This window comes from Berghia stephanieae, chromosome 10, assembly GCF_034508935.2.
Source record: "Berghia stephanieae isolate SIO BIC M18660-M18661 chromosome 10, UCSD_Bste_1.3, whole genome shotgun sequence".
NCBI lineage: Eukaryota > Metazoa > Mollusca > Gastropoda > Nudibranchia > Aeolidiidae > Berghia > Berghia stephanieae.
The window spans coordinates 29971421-29996356 of record NC_088369.1 but is presented as its reverse complement, the minus strand read 5'-3'; the positions used below and the strand labels follow the sequence as shown (position 1 = coordinate 29996356).

Genomic DNA, 24936 nt, shown 5'->3' with positions numbered 1-24936 from the left:
TAGTAGTAGTAGTAGTAGTAGTAATTTATCATCATCATCATCATCATCATCATCATCATCATCATCATTATTATTACACATAATATCATAAGTTTTCTGCACGTATTCCTTAAAACGACTTTAAACCTGTCTCCAAATAAAATTATATGCGTTGCTATGAATGGGGATTAATTTGAGAATTGAAATACCTGAGTGATTTTCTTTAACTTTTGGTTCCATTTCATTTAAGCTCCCACGTATAATAGCTTTTATTCATCATAAAAGCACACTATGTCAAATAATCTGTAATTAATCACTCCAATTTGGGCCCGCTCTAAATCGCTTCCTATGCAAATATTCTAAGTAAGTCACAGGCTTATACCACGCACCCATGGTAGAGCTGATTATTTGTTTAAGATAACATGTTTTAGTTTCGGATCTCATTGTCAAAAAATGGCAGCCATTGTTGTGAGCTTGATAGAGGTTCGATTCGGATGCATTTTTAGACAGAAACAAAAAAGGTCCAGTTGATATTGACGTGGGCTTTAAAAAAACAGTTAACAAATAATAGATTTTCGAAAGTAGTCATCTTTGTGAGTAGAAAATAAGAAAAGGAAACAAACCAAAAAAAAAAAATTAAAAAAAATAAAAAAATACTCCGATCGAGAGGTGCCAGTGAGAAGTAAGTTCTAAGTTTAAAAACTACGATTGTTTGGTTCATCTGAAACACACTTACGTTTGTTTTATTTTTATTTTTGTACTTGTTTGTTTCTTTTCCTATTTGTTTTAGGTTATTTTTTATTTGTTTTTTGTGGGGTTTTTTTGTTTGTTTTTTTTTGTTTTTTTTTTGGGGGGGGGGGGGGGGGGGGGGGGGTTATTGCCTTCATTGTTACGCGTGTGTTTGTGTGTATTGATAAATCAGTTACGAATGCAAAGCTTACACAGTCAGAGACCAGAAATCGCTCTTAAGTACAGATTTTTTAGTCACTTACTTCTCTCAGGCATAAGACTAGAAAGTATTTCACTAAACTAGTTAGTAAAGGACTAAATTTTAGTAATTCCATAGAAGAACGGGCCTTTTTGTATTTTGTACTACGACAACTGACTTAAACGCGTTTATTGGAGAGAAAAGAAAGTGCTCTGTGCATGATATCAGCTGCCATGTCACCCACTTAAGATGTTTGAACAACAATTTGGTAGTTTCTTCAGTCAATGGTTTTCATATACATCTCATATCATAACCTTTTTATCCCGAGTAACTCATCAAGGATTGTTACCCTTATAAACATCAAATTCTGGTTGCACGAATCATTTTGTTTGTGTAAAACAAAGAGTCACCAGACTTTGAAAAAAATTACACATTTTTACAAGACTGTAATGACTGTAAAATCCAATGCATTAGGATGCCATTCAATATCATTGTGTGAAGAAAAAACCAGCATCATTCATCATGGCGTATATCATCAATTCCATGTTGTCCCATACCGTGACACAATCCATCTGGATTTCATCACTGTAAATATCCATCTCCAAGGATAAACACTTGAAATTTATTTGATGAGGACAGACAGCTGCGGTGTTGGTATCCATCAACTTTTGACATTAGCTGAGCTTGATAAATCCACTGATTTTTAACTACTTCACTATTTCAGCACAATAGAGACATTATGTTCCAATTGATTGAATGCATTCCGTGCACAAACAACTTATAACGGACTTATTCTCATGAGAAGCAGTCAGATTAGAACCAACCCATGTTTCTGTAACGAGGTTTAGAATTCTTCTTTGCCTTGGACCTTCTGTTCTTCCTTCGGCTCAGTTTCCTCCGTAAATGGCGGATGCGATGTTGTCTGTTGCTGGAGATGCTTGTAGGAATCTCGTTCAAGTTGTAATGTTTATTCCGTTTTCTGTTAAGCTTTTCGAGTTTTCGTTTTCGAATCATTTCCCTCACCTGAAATAAAATTATATTGAAAAAAACTTCACAATTTTATTAAAATTATTTTTCAAGAAAAATAGATATAAATACAGTAGTTTGACCTTGGCTAAAATTAGAACTATCTCGAAATCAGTAAAGGGAATAAAAAAAACTACATGATGAGTTATAATTGTGTGTTTTTCTGAATTTTCCAGAGTGTACGAGGATAAAGATCACCCAGACCAACGCTATTTGTTACACCAGGTTTACCAAATTTCAATGACTTTAATTCTAAAACAGAATCATCATTGATATAATTCCCATCTTTGTTACTGTCAACGAATGGGGTATTATCTTGGTCCTTATTCTCCTTCTTCTTCATCTTCTTCTTCTTCTTCTTCTTCTTCTTCTTCTTCTTCTTCTTCTTCTTCTTCTTCTTCTTCTTCTTCTTCTTTTATTATTATTATTATTATTATTATTATTATTATTATTATTATTATTATTATTATTATTATCATTATTATTATTATTATTATTATTATCATTATTATTTGTTTTTTTAAAGTTTACATTTATTTTATAATACTAAAACTACAACGACCCGAGCCAATATCAGTGAAATAGCTCAAAGAGAGCAGCAGCAAAATACGTACATCCTTGTTGAGGCGTTTGGCCAGTCTTGAAAATGAATCAACCTGAGAGCTGTATCTCTTGACAAAGTTTGTTTTCTCATCTGTTGTCAGATTCATCCAGGCTGATCTTCCCTTGTGGATCTCCGCTTGCTGGGACTTAAGTGTCCGTCTCAACTGTCTGACCCTGCGACACACCTTGCTCTTATTTTTTTTGCACTGGGATATAGGTGGCAAAAAGGAGTGGGGTTGGAAGGTAAGACTATAATATCTAATCATACAGCGTCTGTGTATCCTTATGTGTGTGTTTGTGTGTATGTGTGTGTGTTTGTGTGTGTGTAACGTAAAAAATATTCATTGCTTTCAAAAATGATTCGCTTCTTTTGATTTAAAAAAACCTGAATTGATTTTTAAAATCTAAACCTAAGTCCTTAGTCTGACTGCACTGCAAATCAATTTTTAGAAGACAAAAAATAAGACAACATTTAAATGAATATAAGTGGTATACATGAACTGCTATGCGGTCTTGTGGTACGACACTCGCTTTCAAATTGGAAGGTCCTGGGTTTCAGTCCCAGCGGCGCATGGTTGAATCCTTAAAAATGCTCTTTACTCAAATTTTCTCACCGTACTCAGATGTAAAAGGTATACCTAGTTGATAATAGCGTTGTAATATCGCCTAAAAGTCGTCATGTCTTGTCTTACATATTACGTATTGCTTTAAAGAGCTTTGGGCCCGTTTAGTGGGTATGACTCTATATAAATGCTCAAATACATCATTTATGTCAAAAAATCAGTATTGTGGACACAGATGGCCGAATTTTACTTATTACTTGAACAATAGAAAGATGCGAGTTCTAACCTTTTTATTCATTTTTTTAACCAGGAGCATCGCCTGTCGTAATTGTACCTCCATCATAGATGTCTTCTTCCATGCGATTGGAGCGAACCGAGGAGCGCCTGAAAGTTACAAACAACAAAGTTAAAATCAGTAAATACTGAGTACCCCGTATTTGTCATAAGAAGACTCATTTAACTCCATTACTCGTGCAGTAAGTATGTTGGTATTATGACAATAATTGTAGTATAGTACGAAATTGAGAAATTAAGGAGCAGGCACTGGTGCAAGATAAAGATCTGAAAAAGTGTGTATGAAACAGTGCCAGACAAAGCAAGAAAGAAAAATACAATTTTTTAAAAACATCCACAAACATCAGGTTCCCTAGACTGGGGATCGAATTTCAGACCTCATTATTTCCGGTCAGGCGTGCTACCAATAAAAAAATAGTATGTCTGATCGGTAATCAGAAAGTCTCGGGATTTATGTCTGAGGTTTTCTCCCCTGTTGATCAAGACTTTTTTTTTTTTGGGGGGGGGGGGGGGGGATGGGTTTTTGTTCTTGTAATTTTATCTCTTGCTTTGTCCGGCACTGTTCATGTTACATACACACGTTTTCAGACCTAAAGTACCAAGAACTTTACGTAGGCACACTAGAAGAATAAATGGTAGGAATTGGGACGAGGACGTATAGGAGGAAGTGGAGCATGGAGATAGGAAGTTTGAGGATAAAAGAGTGGAAGAAATGACAGAGGATTGAGGCGGACAAAAAAGAAGAGTTATGAAGTCAGTGAGCCCCTCATTAAAACAGGAACGAGCGTTGTTTACTTCTAAACCTTTATTTTCTTAGAGCACTGAACCGAACGAAATATAAAACATAACGTTGAACCAGGCTGTACCTATTAACAACTTACTTTTGAAATCATCAGAGTTGAAGGGGAAAAGCTCATACTTCAAATGGGGAGCTGCAATCAGATTATTCTTGATTAAATCCCTTGTATGGTTTATCTTCAGCTCAACAATCTGAACGTAACGAAGTGCCCTGTTCCATTCTTGCTTTGTCTCTATTTTGTAGTCGTCCTCAGAGGCAGTGGACAAGCTGATTATCTGTGAGAGGGAAATAGACAATGATTGAAATATATGGAATTGTATATTTGCTATCATTCAGCAGTATGCAATTATGTAGGGATGAAAGCCAGAAGTCTAAATTGTTAAGCGCAACTTATACGATTTGAGTTAAAGTAAATACATTCACTGAAGAAATCCCAAGAAACGTATGCTTTGATGGTCGCAGGAGGAAAAATAAGATGTTGAATATCCGTTTTGATTGACGTTATATGAGTTGACAGCAAAGGCCAATGACTTAGATATGTTGTGAAGGCTGCGTCTCGCAAGTACCCCCGACGACCATCCGGTCATGGGAATGAGTGAGTGATATACATATATATATATATATATATATATATATATAATATATATATATATATATATATATATATATATATATATATATATATATATATATTTGAATAACATTATACATTATGTGTTTTATAGAACCTTACGATGACAGCTGCAGCCATGTGTTCAATGGGTTGACCACGAAAGCTATCTCCCCTAGCGCGTATGACACTTCATTTACATATCTGTCAGATGATCGCTTTATGTTTTTAAATATTTCGACAAGTCAAGCGACCTATTTTTACTGTCAGTCTGTGCGTTGGTGTATTCACTTTCCAGCTATCTCCAAAACTTCTTTAATCTCTTCCTACCAACCTTGACACTTTTAGGCTCTCCAACTAGGTTTTTGATGCCCTCCATATAGCTAGACATCTTTGGGTCAGCTTGTTTGTATTCCCCGGCACGCTCTGACGCCGACTCGTTCCAGAACCGAAGCTGAACAAAGATAATTTCCAAGGTGCCATAGCTACGGTTTTTGACATAGTACTTGTTTCTGGTGAATGATGAATACAGATTAAATTCTGAGGTAAAACTGAATCACAATATCATCTTATAAAGACTGTACATAAAACGTATTAAAATCATTTTGTGTTAAGCAAATACAATAATAGTTCTTTAATAATAATAATAATAATAATAATAATAATAATAATAATAATAATAATAATAATAATAATAATAATAATAATAATCTTTATTGTCCAAATAGGCAATTATTGTTAGGTTACAGCTCTTGTAATAGGCGAAAAAAGTAATTAAAATAGTGGTAATAATGATGATAATAATGCTGATAGTAATGATGATAATAATAAGAAATAATATAAAAATAATAATAATAATAATAATAATAAAATAATAATAATAATAATAATAATAATAATAATAATAATAATAATAATAATAATAATAATAATAATAATAATAGCATTTGTGTCTATCTTGCAAAGGGGTCATTATAACAAAGGATAATTTATGAAGAACAATACACATAAATAAAATAGCCATTTTTTTGGACATGCATGAAAAAACACACAAATACAATAACAATAAATACTAAAATACAAACTATTGACAAGAATTGGCCTTTCGACAAACCTAAGGTTGTAAATTGAATGAATTCATTTTCCTTTCAGGTTCGTTTGTCTCAGTTTCACCTAACTCTTAATCGGCCTCTTTTTCCATCATACCAAACAGAGTGCAACCCCACTCGTTTTTCAATTGCCAAACCGAACACGAACCGAACATTTTATCCTGAAATTAAAGTTTTCTTCCAGCAAAGAGATGCAACAAACGTAATTTCTTTGTTATTGTTTTTAAAACACCTTTTGGATGCTAAGTTCTTACTAAATCGTGACTGGCTGCCGCTAAATTGTATCATATCGCAGTAGTTTGGGGTGCTTCATTTTTATGAAACCCGACAAAGTTATTGGAAATTGGCACAAGTGGGGAGTGAAGCTGGGACTATGGGAGGAGGAGGGTGCTTCTTTTTTACGAAACCCGCCGAAATCTGACAAAGTTATGGGAAGTAGGCAGCACTGGGGAGTGAACCTGGGACTTAGGAAAGTGCACACCAGTGGGGAGTGAACCTGGGACTATGGGTTTCGTAAAAAAGAAATACCAAGGAGGTATTCCTTTTTTATGAAACGCGACAAATCCGACAAAATTAAGGAAAGTAGGCAGCAGCTGGGAGTGAACCTGGGACTTTGGGAAGTGTACACCAGTGGGGAGTGAACCTGGGATTATGGGAGGAGGAGGGTGGTTCTTATTTACAAAACCTGCCGAAACCCGCCGAACCGACCAAAGTTATGGGAAATGGGCAGCAGTAGGGAGAGGAGCCAGGAAGTCAGGGGAGTGGACACTAGTGGGAAGTGAACCTGGGACTCAAGGAAGAAGATATCCGAAGGAAATGAACCTGGGACTATGGGAGATTGATACATGTGGGAATTGAAGCGGACTATGGGAGTTGGGTAACAGAGGAGAATGAACCTGAGACAATTGGAGGTGGGCAGCAATGGGAGTGAACCAGGAACTCAGGGAAGTGTACACCAGTGGGTAGTGAAACTGGGGCTATGGGAAGAGGATATTAGAGAGAAATGAACATGGGACTATGGGAGATGGATACCAGTGGAAATTTAAGCCCCATTCTCCTCTGATGCCCAAATCCCAAAGTCCGGTATCGATTCCCACTGGTACCCTCTTGCATAGTCCCAGGTTCACATCCCACTGATATCCTCTTCCCATAGGTGTGCACTTCCCTGAGTCCCAGGTTCACCCCCCCCCCCCTTGCTGGCCACATCCCATAACTATGGTTGGTTTCGGCGAGTTTCGGCGGATTTCAGCGGGGTTCGCCGAGTTTCGTAAAAAGAAACCACCATAATCCCAGGCTCACTCCCCAATGGTGAACACTTCCCCGAGCCCCTGGTCCAATCCACACTGCCGCCACTTCCCATAACTTTGGTCGGTTTCGGCGAGTTTCGGTGGATTTTTATTTACGAAACCCGCCGAAACCCTTAATCCCAGGTTCACTCCCCATCGGTGTACACTTCTCTGAGTCCCAGGTTCACTCCCCACTGCTTCCTACCTCCCATAAATTTGTCGGATCTCGCCGGGTTTCGTAAAAAAAGAACCACTCTCCTCATCCCATTGTCCCAGGTTCACTCCCCACAGGTGTACACTTCCCTGAGTCCCTGCTTCACTCCCCACAGCTGCCTACTTCCCATAATTTTGCCGGGGTTCTTCGGGTTTCGGCAGGTTTCGATGGGTTTCGGAGTGTTTCGGCGGATTTCGTAAAAAAGAAGAAAGATCAAAAGAAGATGAATCGCCAATATAAACGATTTAGGTCACACTTAGTATTCTGTGCTGGTATGTTTCATATTATGTTTGTTGAGAGTGAACCACATAAATGTATAGCATATATTATGGCAAAAAGGTTTTTCACGAACTGAAAGCGAACGGAGACGGAAATTAATTCACATAGTTTACAGCTTAATGGCCCATTTAGGCGTTCAGTAAATTTATCCATGACCAGAAATGGTAGGCGCAGTGACAACAACTGAGCGTGTACACGAAGAAGTGAACTAATGTCTGACATTTTTCAGTCCGACATCACTTAAATTCTTCGTTTCCACGCTGTTTTCATGAGTTGGTGTCACTCTGTCTACCGTTTCCGTCCGGTTGTGGATGAATTTACTTTACGTTTAAATGGGACATAAGAGTTGTTTGCTTTTTCCCTGCTCGAACCCCCGGACCTAATTTAAGATATGTTGTGTATCAACGACCCCAAAATCTACACCAAAGTAACACCCCATCAAGTAAGTGCATAAAGATTAGAGTTATTACGCATAAGTGGCCTACTTCTTATTGTCATAAAGAATTGCCGCTCGTTTCGGATTTTTATTCCAAAATATTTAAATCATGTGGACCCAGGTGCAATATTACTAATAGCTAAATTCTAAATAACAATACAAATCAAATTCTAACAGTAAAAATATCGAAACAACGGGGTCATTTCATGTCTATCCTAGTTTTTAAAAGTCACAGAGTACAGCTATTTAATGGGGTACAGACGACGTACACTTATTTTCAGTCTGATAACCCAATTCATATTGGGCTCATTGTTGTAACGGAAATCTCAAGAAATGACGCAAAATATTGTCCGTTACAACAATGTTAAACTAGGCCCATAGCTGCGTTCGTATTTCAGACCTGCATATAGGTACACGTCGGGTACAGATAAATAAAAAGGTTAACACAGTGTATAAGGAAGACACCATGACATAGTCTTACTTATAATACGGCTCCATGCCGTCACGGATATTTTCCTCAGTGGTGTCCAGAATATCTAGGGCTGTCCGGTAGTACCCGATAAAGGCCCTGACTACTGTCCTGTGGCTGAACGTCAGGCGACTGGCTATCTCAACCTGTGCAAATCAAACAAAAACATTGAATGACGTTATTTACAGTATTGTTTAAATGAAAAGAACAAATAAAATATAGGTTACAAGGAGAGAAACTTTTTATTAATTTGACGAACAAATAAACCGGTAAATTAGAAGACGCACTCAACATAGTGATTAATTCATTATCAAATCACCTTGCGTTTCACCTGCTATTGCCGAATCCTCTACACCAATATATTAATAAGTAAACAGCAAGCTATAAATTAATTCATCAAGTGCTATCGCAACAAATCAAAATAGATTCTAAATTATCATCAGAAAACGATGCCTCTGTCAAAGGGATACCCTCAAGGATGCGTAACCTCACCTCTACTTACTATACATCTTCTATACAAATAACTGTGTTGCTAACTTTGACAACTATCAAGTGCTCAGATGACACTTGGCAATACTTATTTAAATATACTGAGCAAATTACTAAGTTCAGCAAATGGTGCACCAACAGCTATTAAGAGCTCAATGTAGCAAAACAAAGGACAAACTATTTGATCACAAAAATGAAGAAAAAAGAGCAACTAAATAACAAAAAAAAAAGGTTTAAATACTTGACTTGACTTGACTTAGATGCCTTTCGCGTCTCGACCGAAAGATCGGGTCGCCTTGGCTGTATCTAGTATTTCCCGTGTGAGGTGTCTCCAATATTGCCGGTCCTCTGCTAGGGTTCTCAGATTTTCAAGGTCCCCTGCCGTTATGAGACTAATGAATTGTCCAAGTGTTGAGAGGTTTTTGTTTAGGATCACAGGGAGTGTTGTGATCGGTCTTCCTCTGAAAAGGTTCCCGTGTTTTTGGAAGTATCCCGACATGGCTTGGTTAGCTGGTATGTTTTTGTCCCTGCGTAGTATGTGACCGAAAAGTTGCCATCGTTGTTGTAAAATGTCAAGGGAGATTGGTCTTTCTTTTGTGATCTTATAGAGTGATTCATTTGAGATCTTTTTTGGGTATTTGATGTCCAGTACCCTTCTTAGCTGTGTGCGATGGAAGGCATCCAGATGTTCTTCTTCGGATTTTGTCAACGCCCAAGTGCCGCAGTTATACAGAAGTACCGGTTTCACAAGAGCACGGTACAGTTTCAGTTTGGTTTTTCTCTTTATTTTGTCACCTCTAATCCATACATTGGTGAGTTTACTGAGTGCGGCGTTTGATAGCTGTTTTCTTCTTTGTACATCCTCGGTGTCTCCAATTAGTGAGCCGACTTTCTTTGTTCTTTTCCATTCCTCTTTGTTCCTCGATATTGTTGTAAATTCGGTTTTATTGGCATTGACTTGGAGGTTATATTTCATGAGGGTATTTTGTATGATGTCTATATTTGCTGGTGTTGATCCAATAAAATAGACAGCATCTGCATAGGCGATTTCTCTAGGGATTGCATTCTCAATATGAGTCGTTGGTTTTGGAATGACTTTTCGAACTTAAATACCTTGCATAGATATTCATACATATGCGTATGTTTAAATGCCCATATGCGGCTAAGTCGTCTTGTTCCATGACACACGTATCCGGACCTAAGGTCCAGGGTTCGAGTCCCAGTCTGAGCGGTGCATAGTAGAGTCCTAGGAAAAGCCTCTTAACTCACATTCTCTCGCCGTACTCAGATGTAAAATAATTACTTGGCTGGTCATGGCGTTATCTCCATTGGAAAAATTGTAATATCCCCTATCAGGTCTCATGTCTTGTCTTGTCCTTCGTGTTGGTCCGGTAATAATAATAATAATAATAATAATAATAATAATAATAATAATAATAATAATAATAACAATAATAATAATAATGATGATGATGATGATGATGATGATGATGATGATGATGATGATGATGATGATGATGATGATGATGATGATGATGACAATAATAATAATAATAATAATAATAATAATAATAATAATAATAATAATAATAATAATAATAATAATAATAATAATTACTATTATGTATGTATGCATGTATGTATGCATGTCATGTACGTATGTATGTGTGTATCTATGTTTGTATGTATGTATGTATGTATGTATGTATGTATGTATGTATGTATGTATGTATGCATGTGTGTATGTGTTTGTATGCGTGTATGTGTGTGTATGTGTGTGTATGTGTGTGTATGTGTGTATGTATGTATGTATGTATGTATGTATGTATGTATGTATGTATGTATGTATGTAATGTATGTATGTATGTATGCATGTATGTATGTATGTATGTATGTATGTATGTATGTATGTATGTATGTATGTATGTATGTATGTATGTATGTATGTATGTATGTATGTATGTATGTATGTATGTGTGTGTGTGTGACTATGCGTGTATGTGTCTGTCTGAGTTGGCGGGGGTGGGGTGGGGGGGGGGGGGGGTATGTGTGAGTTTTTTATGATGGATGGTCGATCGTTTGTAGTAAATATTTCTTTCTGAGTGGGTATGTGAAATATTGTTTTTATTTCTGTTAAGTGTGGCTTCCTGTTTGTTCTAAACTTGTGGAACTTTTCCTCAAGACATAGGTTGCATTTTTCTGTATTGACTAAGTAGCTCTTTCTGTTTTGAGATGATGTCCAACGTGATGTTTGTGACGAGCGATTTTCTTTCACTGCGTGATTTCTTTATCATTCGTCAGCGTCTCGTTCAAAACCACTTCAAACCTAGTGGACGAGACATATATTTGTTTAACACCTCCATTTAAAATACTCAAACATGGACAGTCTTTCTCCAATAAAGCTCTAAAATCTTTCTAACGGAAATTTTGGTCGTTAGGTGGTAAACCTTTCCATTGTATAACGGAACACTCACTTCCAGCTTAAGGCTTATTTACCTGTTCAAATTGTCTGCCCATTGTATTCATGCCACCTGCTAATTACCTTTTCCAAACAAGGCTCCAACGTGCGTAGGCCCTGAGGTTCTTGTCTCGTTCAAGAGTAGCTAAATTGCAATTACTGTCCTAGTCTCTCCGGTAATTCTCCGTTATTCTTTCTTACCAAAGCATCTGGATATCATTGGCTATCTAAAACAGGAACATTCTTCTGATTGTCTATTTTCATTTCACAAAACCAAATTCATATCTGAATCTAATCACACATACGCTAAGAAGCCCAAGAGAAAAGAGCTATCTCTCCAATTTCAAACTTGTAAAAGTTTGTCTATCTCGGCTGGAGGTAAAATGAATTATTGGTTAACATTCAAAGTGGAACGAGATATTACTGTAAATTCAATTTAATCTGTTATTAATATTATAGTTGTGTATATATTTTAAGTGTGCTATTCCATGGATGTTCGTAAGTTGGAATACCTGTACAAAACTATATCTATATGGATCTTATACTAAAGTTAACATTTGCTTATGATCTATGCTATTTTTTCATTGATATTCAATATGTATATTGCTTGAATGTCTGTACCCTACCGCCAATCGCCGGCCACACATCATAACCTCAATTATAATTAATAAAAATAAATAAAGAAATACCGGGGACACAACCCTGTTAAATTCTCATCATGTAAGATAGCTCGACTGTCAGTTGATGTTTAAAACATATACTAACTACCATTATCATGAAGTTACTGCTTCTCCTTGCCTTTGTCGGCAAATAAAGGCTATTATGATGTGTCGCTCAAGGACGATTCGGTGGCGAAAGACAAACTCGATTGGCTCTAAGACCTTGTTGTTTCAACTCTTAAATTGAAGGTCCTGGTCCTTTTCCGTGTCGTTGGAGCACCCAGTTGTGCCGAATCCCTGCATCCCAGTCCTTGAACAGCGGTAAAACCCTGATGTCAGCCCCTAACTACAACACACTGTTGTGATGTCCAGAAAACTCTGCAAAGCAAGCGCCAACCCTGGAACTAGCTGATATATTTGCCTCAGTCAAGCAAGCCGGCGGGATAATGATAAGCCAAACGGGCTTATACCATTTTCAAATGTATTTTCCACGGACATAAGTGATTAAAACTAACTTACTCGATCAATCATAAATGAATCGATTAATAAAACAATAGATAAATAAATAATAAATTAGATCCACTCAATTAGAGCTATTCTTCCTGATATTAAATAAATACTTATTCTTTCTATCTTTTCCTGTAACAATCTAATTAAACTTTATGTATAGAATTGTTATTATTGCATTTGGGCGTTACTATTATTGTCTTGACTCACTTGTTATTAATACAATTAAGTTATAAGGGATCCTAAGGCAATTCTTGATCTCCCCTAGATTAAACCTGAGCCGTTTGTGATTTAGGTTGAGTGGTGCAGCTGGTAACGAGAGCCATAGCGCGCATACTAGTTCGAATCCAGACCAATGAGCTATCGGTTGGACTCGATCCCACAACAATAACACACAACCCGCCACAAAATGGTAGGCTCGTCCGGGATTATGAATCTTTAATATATAATAATATGTGAGTCATTAATCTAGATATAATATTTAAACACCCATTATTTACTTCTGCTACTATCTCAATTTAACAATAGCATTCTATTACATTGGGGGCTCGTAAATATATCTACCTTAAATCAAACCAATCAATAAATCATTTGATTAATTAATTACAAATATCATAGGGAAGAAATCTTATTTATTTTTGGAAAGTCACTGTGGTTACATTTGAAATTGGAACATGCCCATTTTTCTATATTTTCACTAATCTATAATAAGTTTACTAACACTGATTTATGATGATGATTATGACAACTATGTTATTTTAATTATGCATAATTAGGCAACGTAATTTTAAAGCAGTTTACAAAACATAAATTGTTATTTCATTGCCACCTTTTTATGCCATTGTTGCCATAAAATTTGGACCTTCAGCCGAGGATACCCCCCCCCCCCCCCTTCAAAAATTAAGTTAAACAAATCTAAATTAAAAATTACAGTCACTCTAACTTCAAGTTAGGTCATCTTGCAAGTTGTTGGTTACACGTGTAACGGTAAATAGTATTATCTCTCTGTTGACCCGAGCACGCCAAATTAAGCCCCAGGCAATAACTACTCTTTCTAATTATTTTGTCACTGTGTGTGTCATATATTGAAATTTGGCTTAGCGAAACCTAGCACTTTTCAACAGTGTGTTGTGACTTACTTCACTATCGTCTTCATTCATATTTAACCCTTACTGGCAAAGTTCTATTTGTTTACTTTCTGCTCTACTCCTCCTTCCACCTATCGCATCATTCTCATTCACCTTCTGCAGTTGTTCAATCTGTAATTAATCAGCCATGGCTACTGGTGTTACAATTAGACGCGAGTTTATCCAGTTAGGAAAAGAATTGGGCCTTTCTGGTGAACAGTTATCCGCCTACGTGACGGAGAACGCAGAGAGGGAGATTGTCAGACTGGAAGGAGAGGAAAAGAGGAAACATGAACATGAATATTCTTTGAAAGAGCTCAGAAACAAGGAGCTGGAAATGGACCTGGAGACAGAGAGAGAGCGTACCCGTCAAAAGGAAATTGAAATGTCTTTAACAAGAGACATGGCAGAAAACAGACTCTCTACCCATAGCCCCAGTCCATCTAGTCAGAGTAATGGGAGCATTGATAAAGTAATGTCGTTCCCGGTAGAAACTTTCAACCCACACATTGAAGGGATTGATCAATGGCTAACGCGATTCCATGAGTTAGCGATCTCATATGATCTTCCGGAGGACAAATGGGCACTCAAAGCGTCTCAGCGTCTCAAGGGCAAAGCCTATTATGTTTATACTTGCCTGACACAGGACAACAAAAATAACTTTCAGGAGTTAAAGTCATCCCTACTGAGACACTTTAATGTCAGCGCAGAATCCTACCGTAGAAGATTCCGAACATTAAGGAAGGACAGGCATGAAACATACCACCAGTTGGCAGATCATCTACAACTCAGCCTCCAACAATGGTTGAAACTATCTGGCAACCCAGACACCTATGAGGGATTAAACCAGCTTATCATGGTGGAACAGCTGAGAGATGCAATGCCCCTGGATGTCCGTCGTTTTGTCGATGAGCAAGGCGCTCATAAACTGGACGATATAGTAACATGTGCTGACCGGTTTGCCACAGCGCAAGAAAACCACCTCACAGAAAGGAGACAACACCAGATTCAAAAACCGCCCACCTCATATGAAGAAAGAACCAAATTTCCGTCACCATACGGAAAGAAGAACAACAATAACCAATACGAAAGAAGTAACACAACACAACACAACACAAACAACACGTATACTGCAAGAACTGCAATATGAAGGGACATTTGACAGAGGAATGCCGTCGCGACAACAAACGTAACGGCCATCAAAAGGGAAAACCTGTCAGTGTAAATGTAGGTCGCACAGTTTGGAACCACCCACTTCATAAAACAAAAGAATCTTCGAATCACCCTTCAGTCATTGACACAGTCAATGTAAATGGACAGAATGTGACCGTTCTCTACGACACGGGATTAGACTATCACGCGGTTGTAGCACGAGACTTGGTTCGGCCGGACCAATTCACAGGCGAAATTATCGAGATTCAATGCGCCACTACAGACAGCCCATCTCTGCCACTTCCGATAGCTAATATCGAAATAACCTCTCCATACGTAGTAGGAACTATACCTGCAGGAGTACTAGACGCACCTACTCACCCTCTCATCCTTGGATGCAAATACGTATTTCTCGGAACGCCCAAACACCCATTTCACGCCTGTCACATAAGGACAAGAGCACAGGATCAACGGAATATGCCGCCGTTATCACAAAATCCTGGACCAAAGGAAATGAGAAAGGCACAGACCGAGGACACGACTCTCTCACGCTACTTCGCCAAAGTGACGGAAGCTAGTGACAAAAATAAAAAGGGAGATTTCATAATACAACAAGAGTTGTTATACAGAGTCTCTGGCAAAAAACGCCATCAGCTCGTCGTCCCCTCTACGCATCGCCGACAGATTCTAGACATGGGACACAACATACCTTTCAAAGGACATGTGGGAATCGCTGCCACAACGGAGCGCATCTCAGCCCTGTATTTCTGGCCTGGTATTTCGGATGACATCAAGAGCCATATAAAGTCATGTCAAAAATGTCAATGGAAACCAGATCAAATAAACACAGCTCCAGTAACCTTAGGTTCGATTAGGACTGTAAACACTCCCGTTCAATACACGGGCGCAAACATCATGAGACATTATTCACGCACAAAGAGACGGAATAAAAATGATCTCAAGCGATGGAATCAAGATGATACATGGAAATGGACTCACGAGGTTTCACGAAATTGGAGTCAGAATGATACCAGGAAACGCAACAAAAATGTTTCACACAATCTGGATCAAAATGAGGCCAAGAAACGGAATCCAAATGTATCGAAGATTTGGAATCAAAATGATGCCAAGATAAGGAATCATAATGTTGCCAAGCAACGAAATCAGGGAGGAACAATAACTCCTGAATTTAAAAATGTTGGACAAACCAGGAACGCTTCACAATGCGAGGACGATTTCTACGCTATAAAAAGGACGCTGACGTCACAACCCGTGCTGCGCTTACCTGACCCCAACACACCTTACATTACGAGGACTGCCGCAAGCAAAATAGGAATAACCGCTACTTTGCTATAACCTGACCTCAATGACCCGACAATCGTTCATCTCTTATCCGATGACGTCACAACAACATAACTGTACCTCCAGTACTATCTTATTGTCCACAATTCTCAGATGATTTTAAACTAGACTTAAATTTAATCTCACAAGGAGATTTTTCAAGAGGGGGAGAATGTGACGAGCGATTTTCTTTCACTGCGTGATTTCTTTATCATTCGTCAGCGTCACGTTCAAAACCACTTCAAACCTAGTGGACGAGACATATATTTGTTTAACACCTCCATTTAAAATACTCAAACATGGACAGTCTTTCTCCAATAAAGCTCTAAAATCTTTCTAACGGAAATTTTGGTCGTTAGGTGGTAAACCTTTCCATTGTATAACGGAACACTCACTTCCAGCTTAAGGCTTATTTACCTGTTCAAATTGTCTGCCCATTGTATTCATGCCACCTGCTAATTACCTTTTCCAAACAAGGCTCCAACGTGCGTAGGCCCTGGGGTTCTTGTCTCGTTCAAGAGTAGCTAAATTGCAATTACTGTCCTAGTCTCTCCGGTAATTCTCCGTTATTCTTTCTTACCAAAGCATCTGGATATCATTGGCTATCTAAAACAGGAACATTCTTCTGATTGGCTATTTTCATTTCACAAAACCAAATTCATATCTGAATCTAATCACACACCCGCTAAGAAGCCCAAGAGAAAAGAGCTATCTCTCCAATTTCAAACTTGTAAAAGTTTGTCTATCTCGGCTGGAGGTAAAATGAATTATTGGTTAACATTCAAAGTGGAACGAGATATTACTGTAAATTCAATTTAATCTGTTATTAATATTATAGTTGTGTATATATTTTAAGTGTGCTATTCCATGGATGTTCGTAAGTTGGAATACCTGTACAAAACTATATCTATATGGATCTTATACTATAGTTAACATTTGCTTATGATCTATGCTATTTTTTCATTGATATTCAATATGTATATTGCTTGAATGTCTGTACCCTACCGCCAATCGCCGGCCACACATCATAACCTCAATTATAATTAATAAAAGTAAATAAAGAAATACCAGGGACACAACCCTGTTAAATTCTCATCATGTAAGATAGCTCGACTGTCAGTTGATGTTTAAAACATATACTAACTACCATTATCATGAAGTTACTGCTTCTCCTTGCCTTTGTCGGCAAATAAAGGCTATTATGATGTGTCGCTCAAGGACGATTCGGTGGCGAAAGACAAACTCGATTGGCTCTAAGACCTTGTTGTTTCAACTCTTAAATTGAAGGTCCTGGTCCTTTTCCGTGTCGTTGGAGCACCCAGTTGTGCCGAATCCCTGCATCCCAGTCCTTGAACAGCGGTAAAACCCTGATGTCAGCCCCTAACTACAACACACTGTTGTGATGTCCAGAAAACTCTGCAAAGCAAGCGCCAACCCTGGAACTAGCTGATATATTTGCCTCAGTCAAGCAAGCCGGCGGGATAAAGATAAGCCAAACGGGCTTATACCATTTTCAAATGTATTTTCCACGGACACAAGTGATTAAAACTAACTTACTCGATCAATCATAAATGAATCGATTAATAAAACAATAGATAAATAAATAATAAATTAGATCCACTCAATTAGAGCTATTCTTCCTGATATTAAATAAATACTTATTCTTTCTATCTTTTCCTGTAACAATCTAATTAAACTTTATGTATAGAATTGTTATTATTGCATTTGGGCGTTACTATTATTGTCTTGACTCACTTGTTATTAATACAATTAAGTTATAAGGGATCCTAAGGCAATTCTTGATCTCCCCTAGATTAAACCTGAGCCGTTTGTGATATAGGTTGAGTGGTGCAGCTGGTAACGAGAGCCATAGCGCGCATACTAGTTCGAATCCAGACCATTGAGCTATCGGTTGGACTCGATCCCACAACAATAACACACAACCCGCCACAATGTTGTATCTAGTGTTGGTGTCCTTTAATTAAGTGTGAGTCCTGCCTGTCTGAGTTGATGTGTGTGACGGTTGCTGTGTAATAATGCTATGCGTTTCGCTAAAACACTCATAACACCCACCAACAAGTTATAATGTACCAACAATAACATTAAAGGGTTATAGATAGTATGCGCTTTGCTGAGAAGCTCATAACATTGCCATCCGGAAGTATAACGGACCAACACACAAAACTGTGTGTATCCATGAACGTTTATAGTCAGGTTAATACAGTTCAGTGAGCATTACTCATAAACGCGGATGGCAATAAACAATAACAAAGACCTGAGTGACGTCATTTTCGAACTATCTATAGATCGTATGTGTTTGGCTAAGAAGATCACAACATTGCCATCCGAAGTATAACGGACCAACACACATAACTCTGTGTAACCGTGAACTTTTATAGTCTGGATAATACTCTTAAATGAGAATTACTCATAAAAGTGGATGGCAAAAAAACAATAACAAAGACCCGAGTGACGTTAACTTCAAACTATCTTTAGACTGATTAATGCGCTTTAGTGAGAACTACTCATAAAAATGGCTGGCTGAAAACAAAAACAAAGAGCTGAGTGACGTCAATTTCGTTCCTTTTATAATATTTCTGCAGTTACATTGTGTTTTTGATGTGTTGTTTTGTTAGTACCCAAGTGCCTATTAAGGACGCATCTGTTATGTACTTTAATTATGTCATCGATGTTGTTCAGGCAGAGGTTGGTGACTTTTATGGTGTCTCTATTTAATCATTTGTGGAGTCTGTGGTCATGTGTGCAAAACGGATGTCTATTAGTTACACCGAATTTTTGTCTGATGTTAGTTAGTCGAAAGGGTGATTAAACCAAGTTATGCTGCGTGATCTTGTCTCGGGGTCTATAATTGAAGGGTTCCGAGTATCCAAAGTTTTTTGAGTGCGCTACTGTAGGGCTACTGCGTCATGAAAAGTTTCACACAGACACATACACACACACACACACACACATATATATATATATATATATATATATATATATATATATATATATATATATATATATATATATATATCCTTTCTTTAAAAAATATAGCCTTGTGGAAAACATTGTGCTTATTTGAGTCAATAAAAAAATTGATACGGCGCACAACTCTACTGAAAGATTTGAAAAATAGAAATGTATTTTTTTTACAGATAGATAAACAGATAACTTGATTTCCTTTTATAATTTAAAGTCAGTTTGAAAGTTCGTTAAGTCAAACAGATATCATAAAAAAATTACCGAAGACACTAACACTCTCATGGCCACACCCTCAACTCTATCTGTCCAGTAGAGTCCTTACTTCCGTTGTGTTGATTTAGCGATGATCAGTGTTGTTATGCAGTAGTGTGTTCTCATTGCGTGTATGTTTATGTGTGTGCGTGTGTGTGTATGTGTGTGTGTGTGGTGTATACATGTGTGCGTGTGTGTGTGTGTGTGTTTTGGAGTGTGGTTGCGTGGAAGAATAAATTCACTTGATCACATGACGGTATTCGGATTTACAGAAATTTTAAACAAGTTTCACCGATTAACAACATGAACTAATATTACTGCTGATATTACTGTCGTTTTTATGCCATCGATGTGATAATTATTGCCCTGGGAAATATTTAGTTAAACTTTTCGGCAAACTGTCAATTGGTTCTGTCTAGACAGATTCGGGGACTTGATACTTGATATTTTTCGCGTCCGCTTCAGATTTTCATTTGACCTCACATAAGTAAAGGGGAGACATTCCGAAAGCTCCTACATCCCCAGTATTCATTCAATTTGTATTTTCACCGTTGATCTTTTGTCAGGCGTTTATTTATTCAATTTGTCATCATATAAAAGCGTTTTAAAAACTCTAGAACAAACTTTGATAGATTTGTGAAAGTTTAAAATTTCCTAATTTGACCATTGCTTTGATTCTCGGCCGCCAATTTAATTTGTGAAGTATTGAAGGTAGTGCAAAGCACTCCCAAGTAAAGCGTGGTAAAGACTTGCGACTTATTGATATTGATATCTACTGACTGATAAACTAAAATCATGCCGAATAAAGCATGGCAGCGACGACAAGCACATCGATTAAAATCTGCATCTAATCGTAATCAAGCTAATCAAAAAAATGATTCTGGCAATATCGAATGAAAATAGTTCTTTCCCCGCGAAATTGCGGGCTTTTTACTGGTTATATATATATATATATATATATATATATATATATATATATATATATATATATATATATATATATATATATATATATATATATATATATATTAATATATATATATAATACATATATATATACATATACATGTGTGCGTGCGCGCGTGTGTGTGTGTATTGTCTGCATGTGAGTGTGTTAGATGTCAACCAGAGGTGACCTCTATAGTTATCATTCCACATTACAAACACACCCAATCGTTCCACGATGACATGCATTGTGCTCTACATGCTTTGTGGTTTGTTATCACGGCACGACTATTGTTGATGATCACTTGGAAGTACTAATTAGGGAAAACAGCAGCGCAATAGATTAATTATTTGATTTGTGTTGTTTTTCTCCTTCAATTATATATTAATGCTTGGGGGGGGGGGGGGGGGGACAGGATTAACTTTTTAGAATAAAATGTCGAATACGATAGAGCTCTTGCTCAAATCAAGTATAGCTCGTTCTTTATGCACGTTCTTGGTACCGTTTTACTGATTTGGTATTGTTTAAAGATGTTGCTCTCGCAAGCACGACATCCAAATGCGTTTGAATGCGTTTGCTGGAGGTTGCGTTCGAGAATAGTTTGCATACTGTGAAAGAATAAAATCATGAGATCCTAGTAAAGTTCCAAGAACTTTCATTTTGCGAAATTAAGTCCTCGAGAACAGATTAAAAATACATTTGTTATTTTAAATTGCGAGTCAATAATTTGATGCCTGTGGAGACAATAAGTGAGATTCACAAATTAGATTATGATGTAGTCAAATACTTACAGCCACACATTCCCCGTCATGTAGAATACCCAAGTAAGATGCTGCCTCCCCGCCGCACAGTCCTAGGTATTTGACAACTTCGTCAGGAGATGTTATCAACTCATTCCTTGTGTCGCTCAAGGCTCTCGGCAAACTCCGGACCGTGCCTTTCTTCTGCAATGTGCTTCAATACAAAATAGAAATGAAGAAAAAGAAGTCAAAGAAAGCTCCGTGTCTGAAACATACGATGATTGTCCCGTTAGCGGTACAATGTCTTTGTTGGACGCCACTTCGTTTTCAGGTCTCCTGTACTTTTGCCAGATCTTAAAAAGACAAAGTCACAAGCAATCCATTCTTTGCTAGAAGAACATCCCATAACGAGATGGATCCCATTCTTATTTAGATGTGAGTAACATCACCACATCGGGTAGCCTGACCAAGTACTCCGAGGCTTTAACCAGTTAACTATCGTACTCTAGAAAAACACGTTTTTAAAAATCTGACTAGAAAAGTTGTCCTTCAAATATCGCTTAATTTATATGACTCATCTTGGAAAAATGTCTCAAACCTAGAAATCGAGTAAAGTTGATACTCAACAAGAAAAAAATCAACCAATCACAGCTGCACATACCAGATCTTGTCCAATAGTATTTCGAGTGCTTGTGGGTGCAATGTCAGAATCTATATAAATAATGAACATGATCGATCTAATTAATTCTCTCTCTCTCTCTCTCTCTCTCTCTCTCTCTCTCTCTCTCTCTCTCTCTCTCTCTCTCTCTCTTCTCTCTCTTTAGGTGTGTGCGTGTGTCTGTCTGTCTGTCTGTCTCTCTCTCTCTCTATGTCTCTTTCTATCAATCTCTCACTATTTATATTTCTCCTCTTGATTATAGATGACTGCATCAGCGCTGCAATCTTTCACTCCTACTCACCATCTCTCGTCCTGAACGTTTATGGTGTCATTCACCATCTTGACAGCCACCTGGCGAAAGGGACATTCTCCTAGGGACAACGTTTTCTGGAACTTTCTTTGGTACTCGTAAGCTGTGATATCCATACCTGCCTGAGTTGAGCTGAAGCTGAAAAAATATTTATTTATATAGTAAAGTAATCCACTTTTGGAGGTTTTTTAATATAGCGCAATATCTACTAAATGTGTTCAAAGCGCTTTACAAGGGATCCCTGACAAAAAACAACACGTAACATGTAGAACGAAACATGACGCCTATTAGGCGATATAAAAATTTTTTTCTGACAGAGACAACGCTGTCAACAGCTAGGTACTCATTTTACACCTGAGTACGGTGAGAGAATGTGAGTAAAGATTCTTTTCCAAGGACTCAAATATGCGCCGAGCGAGGCTTGAACCGAGGACCTTACGATCCGAAAGCGAGTGTCATACCACAAGACCACATAGCCGCACAATTTGCAGCCGATACAGATGTTTCTTGCTTGGAGGATAAATCCGCTGCAAGTTAGTTACTTCACTTTACTCTATTTATATGCGCTACTGGGGTCTGATACATAGAGCGGGACTATGGTAGTCTCAGACTATAGCAAAGTCTGAGACTTTGTAGTCTTAGACTTTGGGAAGTCAGAGACTACGGAAAGTAAGCTATTCATGGAGTCAGACTTCGTCTCTGACTATCAAGTCTCTGACTACGCTTGCGAAGTCTCAGACTACAGAGGTCAATCTATTTTTAACTGGGGATTCCTCGGAAACGTACCACAACACGTCATAGAAATGTGTTACTTTTCCAGCTGCGCATGCGTCATACGAAGTGGCACAGAAATCATATCTATTTCTTCTTCGTGTTTGTTTATATCGTTTTTGTTTTGTTTTGTTTTGTTGTTGTTTTTTCCCCACAAATAAAAATAGTGTGAGACAAGTTTAGGGGTGTAAAAATTGTTTGAGAATGTGTGTGTGTGTAATGTCTCTCACTGGCCTTAACATTTCTATCACACCGCGCTAACGATTCGTTCACACTCCAACCATCGTTGAGTACAGACGATGCAATTTATACTGCATTTCATCTTATTTGTTTTCAACGTTTATTTGTTTATTGTTGTGCCGACGAAGGGTTTGTACCCGAAACGCCCATTATCTGTATTGTTTCCACCGATTCCTCTCCATCATCACTCTTTCGTTAGTATTTTCGGGACCCCATGCTTCAGGCAGCGCCCACCGCTCTCTACTTAGAACAATGCTACACCGTGGATAAGAATCATTTAAGTGCCATAGTTATTTATATTTACTAAAAACATTACACACACACACACACACACACACACACATTCTCAAACAATTTTTACACCCCTAAACTTGTCTCACTATTTTTATTTGTGGGGAAAAAACAACAACAAAACAAAAAAACAAAAACGATCAAAACAAACACGAAGAAGAAATAGATATGATTTCTGTGCCACTTCGTATGACGCATGCGCAGCTGGAAAAGTAACACATTTCTATGACGTGTTGTGGTACGTTTCCGAGGAATCCCCAGTTAAAAATAGATTGACCTCTGTAGTCTGAGACTTCGCAAGCGTAGTCAGAGACTTAATAGTCAGGGACGACTCTGACTCCATGAATAGCTTACTTTCCGTAGTCTCTGACTTCCCAAAGTCTTAGACTACAAAGTCTCAGACTTTGCTATAGTCTGAGACTACCATAGTCCCGCTCCATGTATCAGACCCCAGGGGTTGTTTTTTCCCCACAAATAAAAATAGTGTGAGACAAGTTTAGGGGTTTAAAAATTGTTTGAGAATGTGTGTGTGTAATGTTTTTAGTAAATATAAATAACGATGGCACTTAAATGATTCTTATCCAAGGTGTAGCATTGTTCTAAGTAGAGAGCGGTGGGCGCTGCCTGAAGCATGGGGTCCCGAAAATACTAACGAAAGAGTGATGATGGAGAGGAATCGGTGGAAACAATACAGACAATGGGCGTTTCGGGTACAAGCCCTTCGTCGGCACAACAATAAACAAATAAACGTTGAAAACAAATAAGATGAAATGCAGTATAAATTGCATCGTCTGTACTCAACGATGGTTGGAGTGTGAACGAATCGTTAGCGCGGTGTGATAGAAATGATAAGGCCAGTGAGAGACGTGAAATTTCTAGAAAATAATGGACGATTAAAGACATAAAAGAAATGTAATAGTAGTAGTAGTAGTAGTAGTAGTAGGTAGTAGTAGTAGTAGTAGTAGTAGTAGTAGTAGTAGTAGTAGGGTAGTAGTAGTAATGGTAGTAGTTGAATAGTAGTATGTAGAGTAGTAGTATAGTAGTAGTAGTAGTAGTAGTAGTAGTAGTAGTAGTAGTAGTTGTTGTTGTTGTTGTTGTTGTAGAAGTTGTAGTAGTAGTAGCAGCAGTAGTAGTAGTAGTAGTAGTAGTAGTAGTAGTAGTAGTAGTAGTAGTAGTAGTAGTAGTAGTAGAAGTAGTAGTAGTAGTAGTAGTTGTAGTAGTAGTAGGAGTAATGATAATAGTGAAAGTAGCAGCAGCAACAGTAGTAGTAGTAGTAGTAGTAGTAGTAGTAGTAGTAGTAGTAGTAGTAGCAGTAGTAGTAGTAGTAGTAGTAGTAGTAGGAGGAGGAGGAGGAGGAGGAGGAAGTTACTATGAAACTGTGTGTTGGAGGGGGGGGGGAGGAGGAGTCCCTGCAG

General features: G+C 37.8%; 1 protein-coding gene across 5 annotated transcripts in view; it reads right to left on the bottom strand.

Moving 5' to 3' along the window:
* Positions 1-716: 716 nt before the first annotated feature.
* The window catches only part of LOC144980952 (uncharacterized), a 99962-nt gene continuing 75742 nt past the window's right edge, over positions 717-24936 (bottom strand). For 2 of the 5 annotated variants that reach the window (XM_078928948.1, XM_078928949.1), the window contains exons 3-10: positions 22211-22357; positions 21303-21465; positions 8608-8741; positions 5137-5314; positions 4275-4467; positions 3386-3483; positions 2548-2742; positions 774-1930 (exon numbers count right to left, since the gene is read on the bottom strand). In XM_078928948.1, coding sequence (XP_078785074.1) covers positions 1721-1930; positions 2548-2742; positions 3386-3483; positions 4275-4467; positions 5137-5314; positions 8608-8741; positions 21303-21465; positions 22211-22357 — 1318 coding nt within the window. In that variant the 3' untranslated portion in view covers positions 774-1720. Of the gene's footprint in view, positions 1931-2547; positions 2743-3385; positions 3484-4274; positions 4468-5136; positions 5315-8607; positions 8742-21302; positions 21466-22210; positions 22358-24936 lie in introns of all 5 variants that reach the window. The other 3 variants (XM_078928945.1, XM_078928946.1, XM_078928947.1) reach the window with 3 other exon arrangements.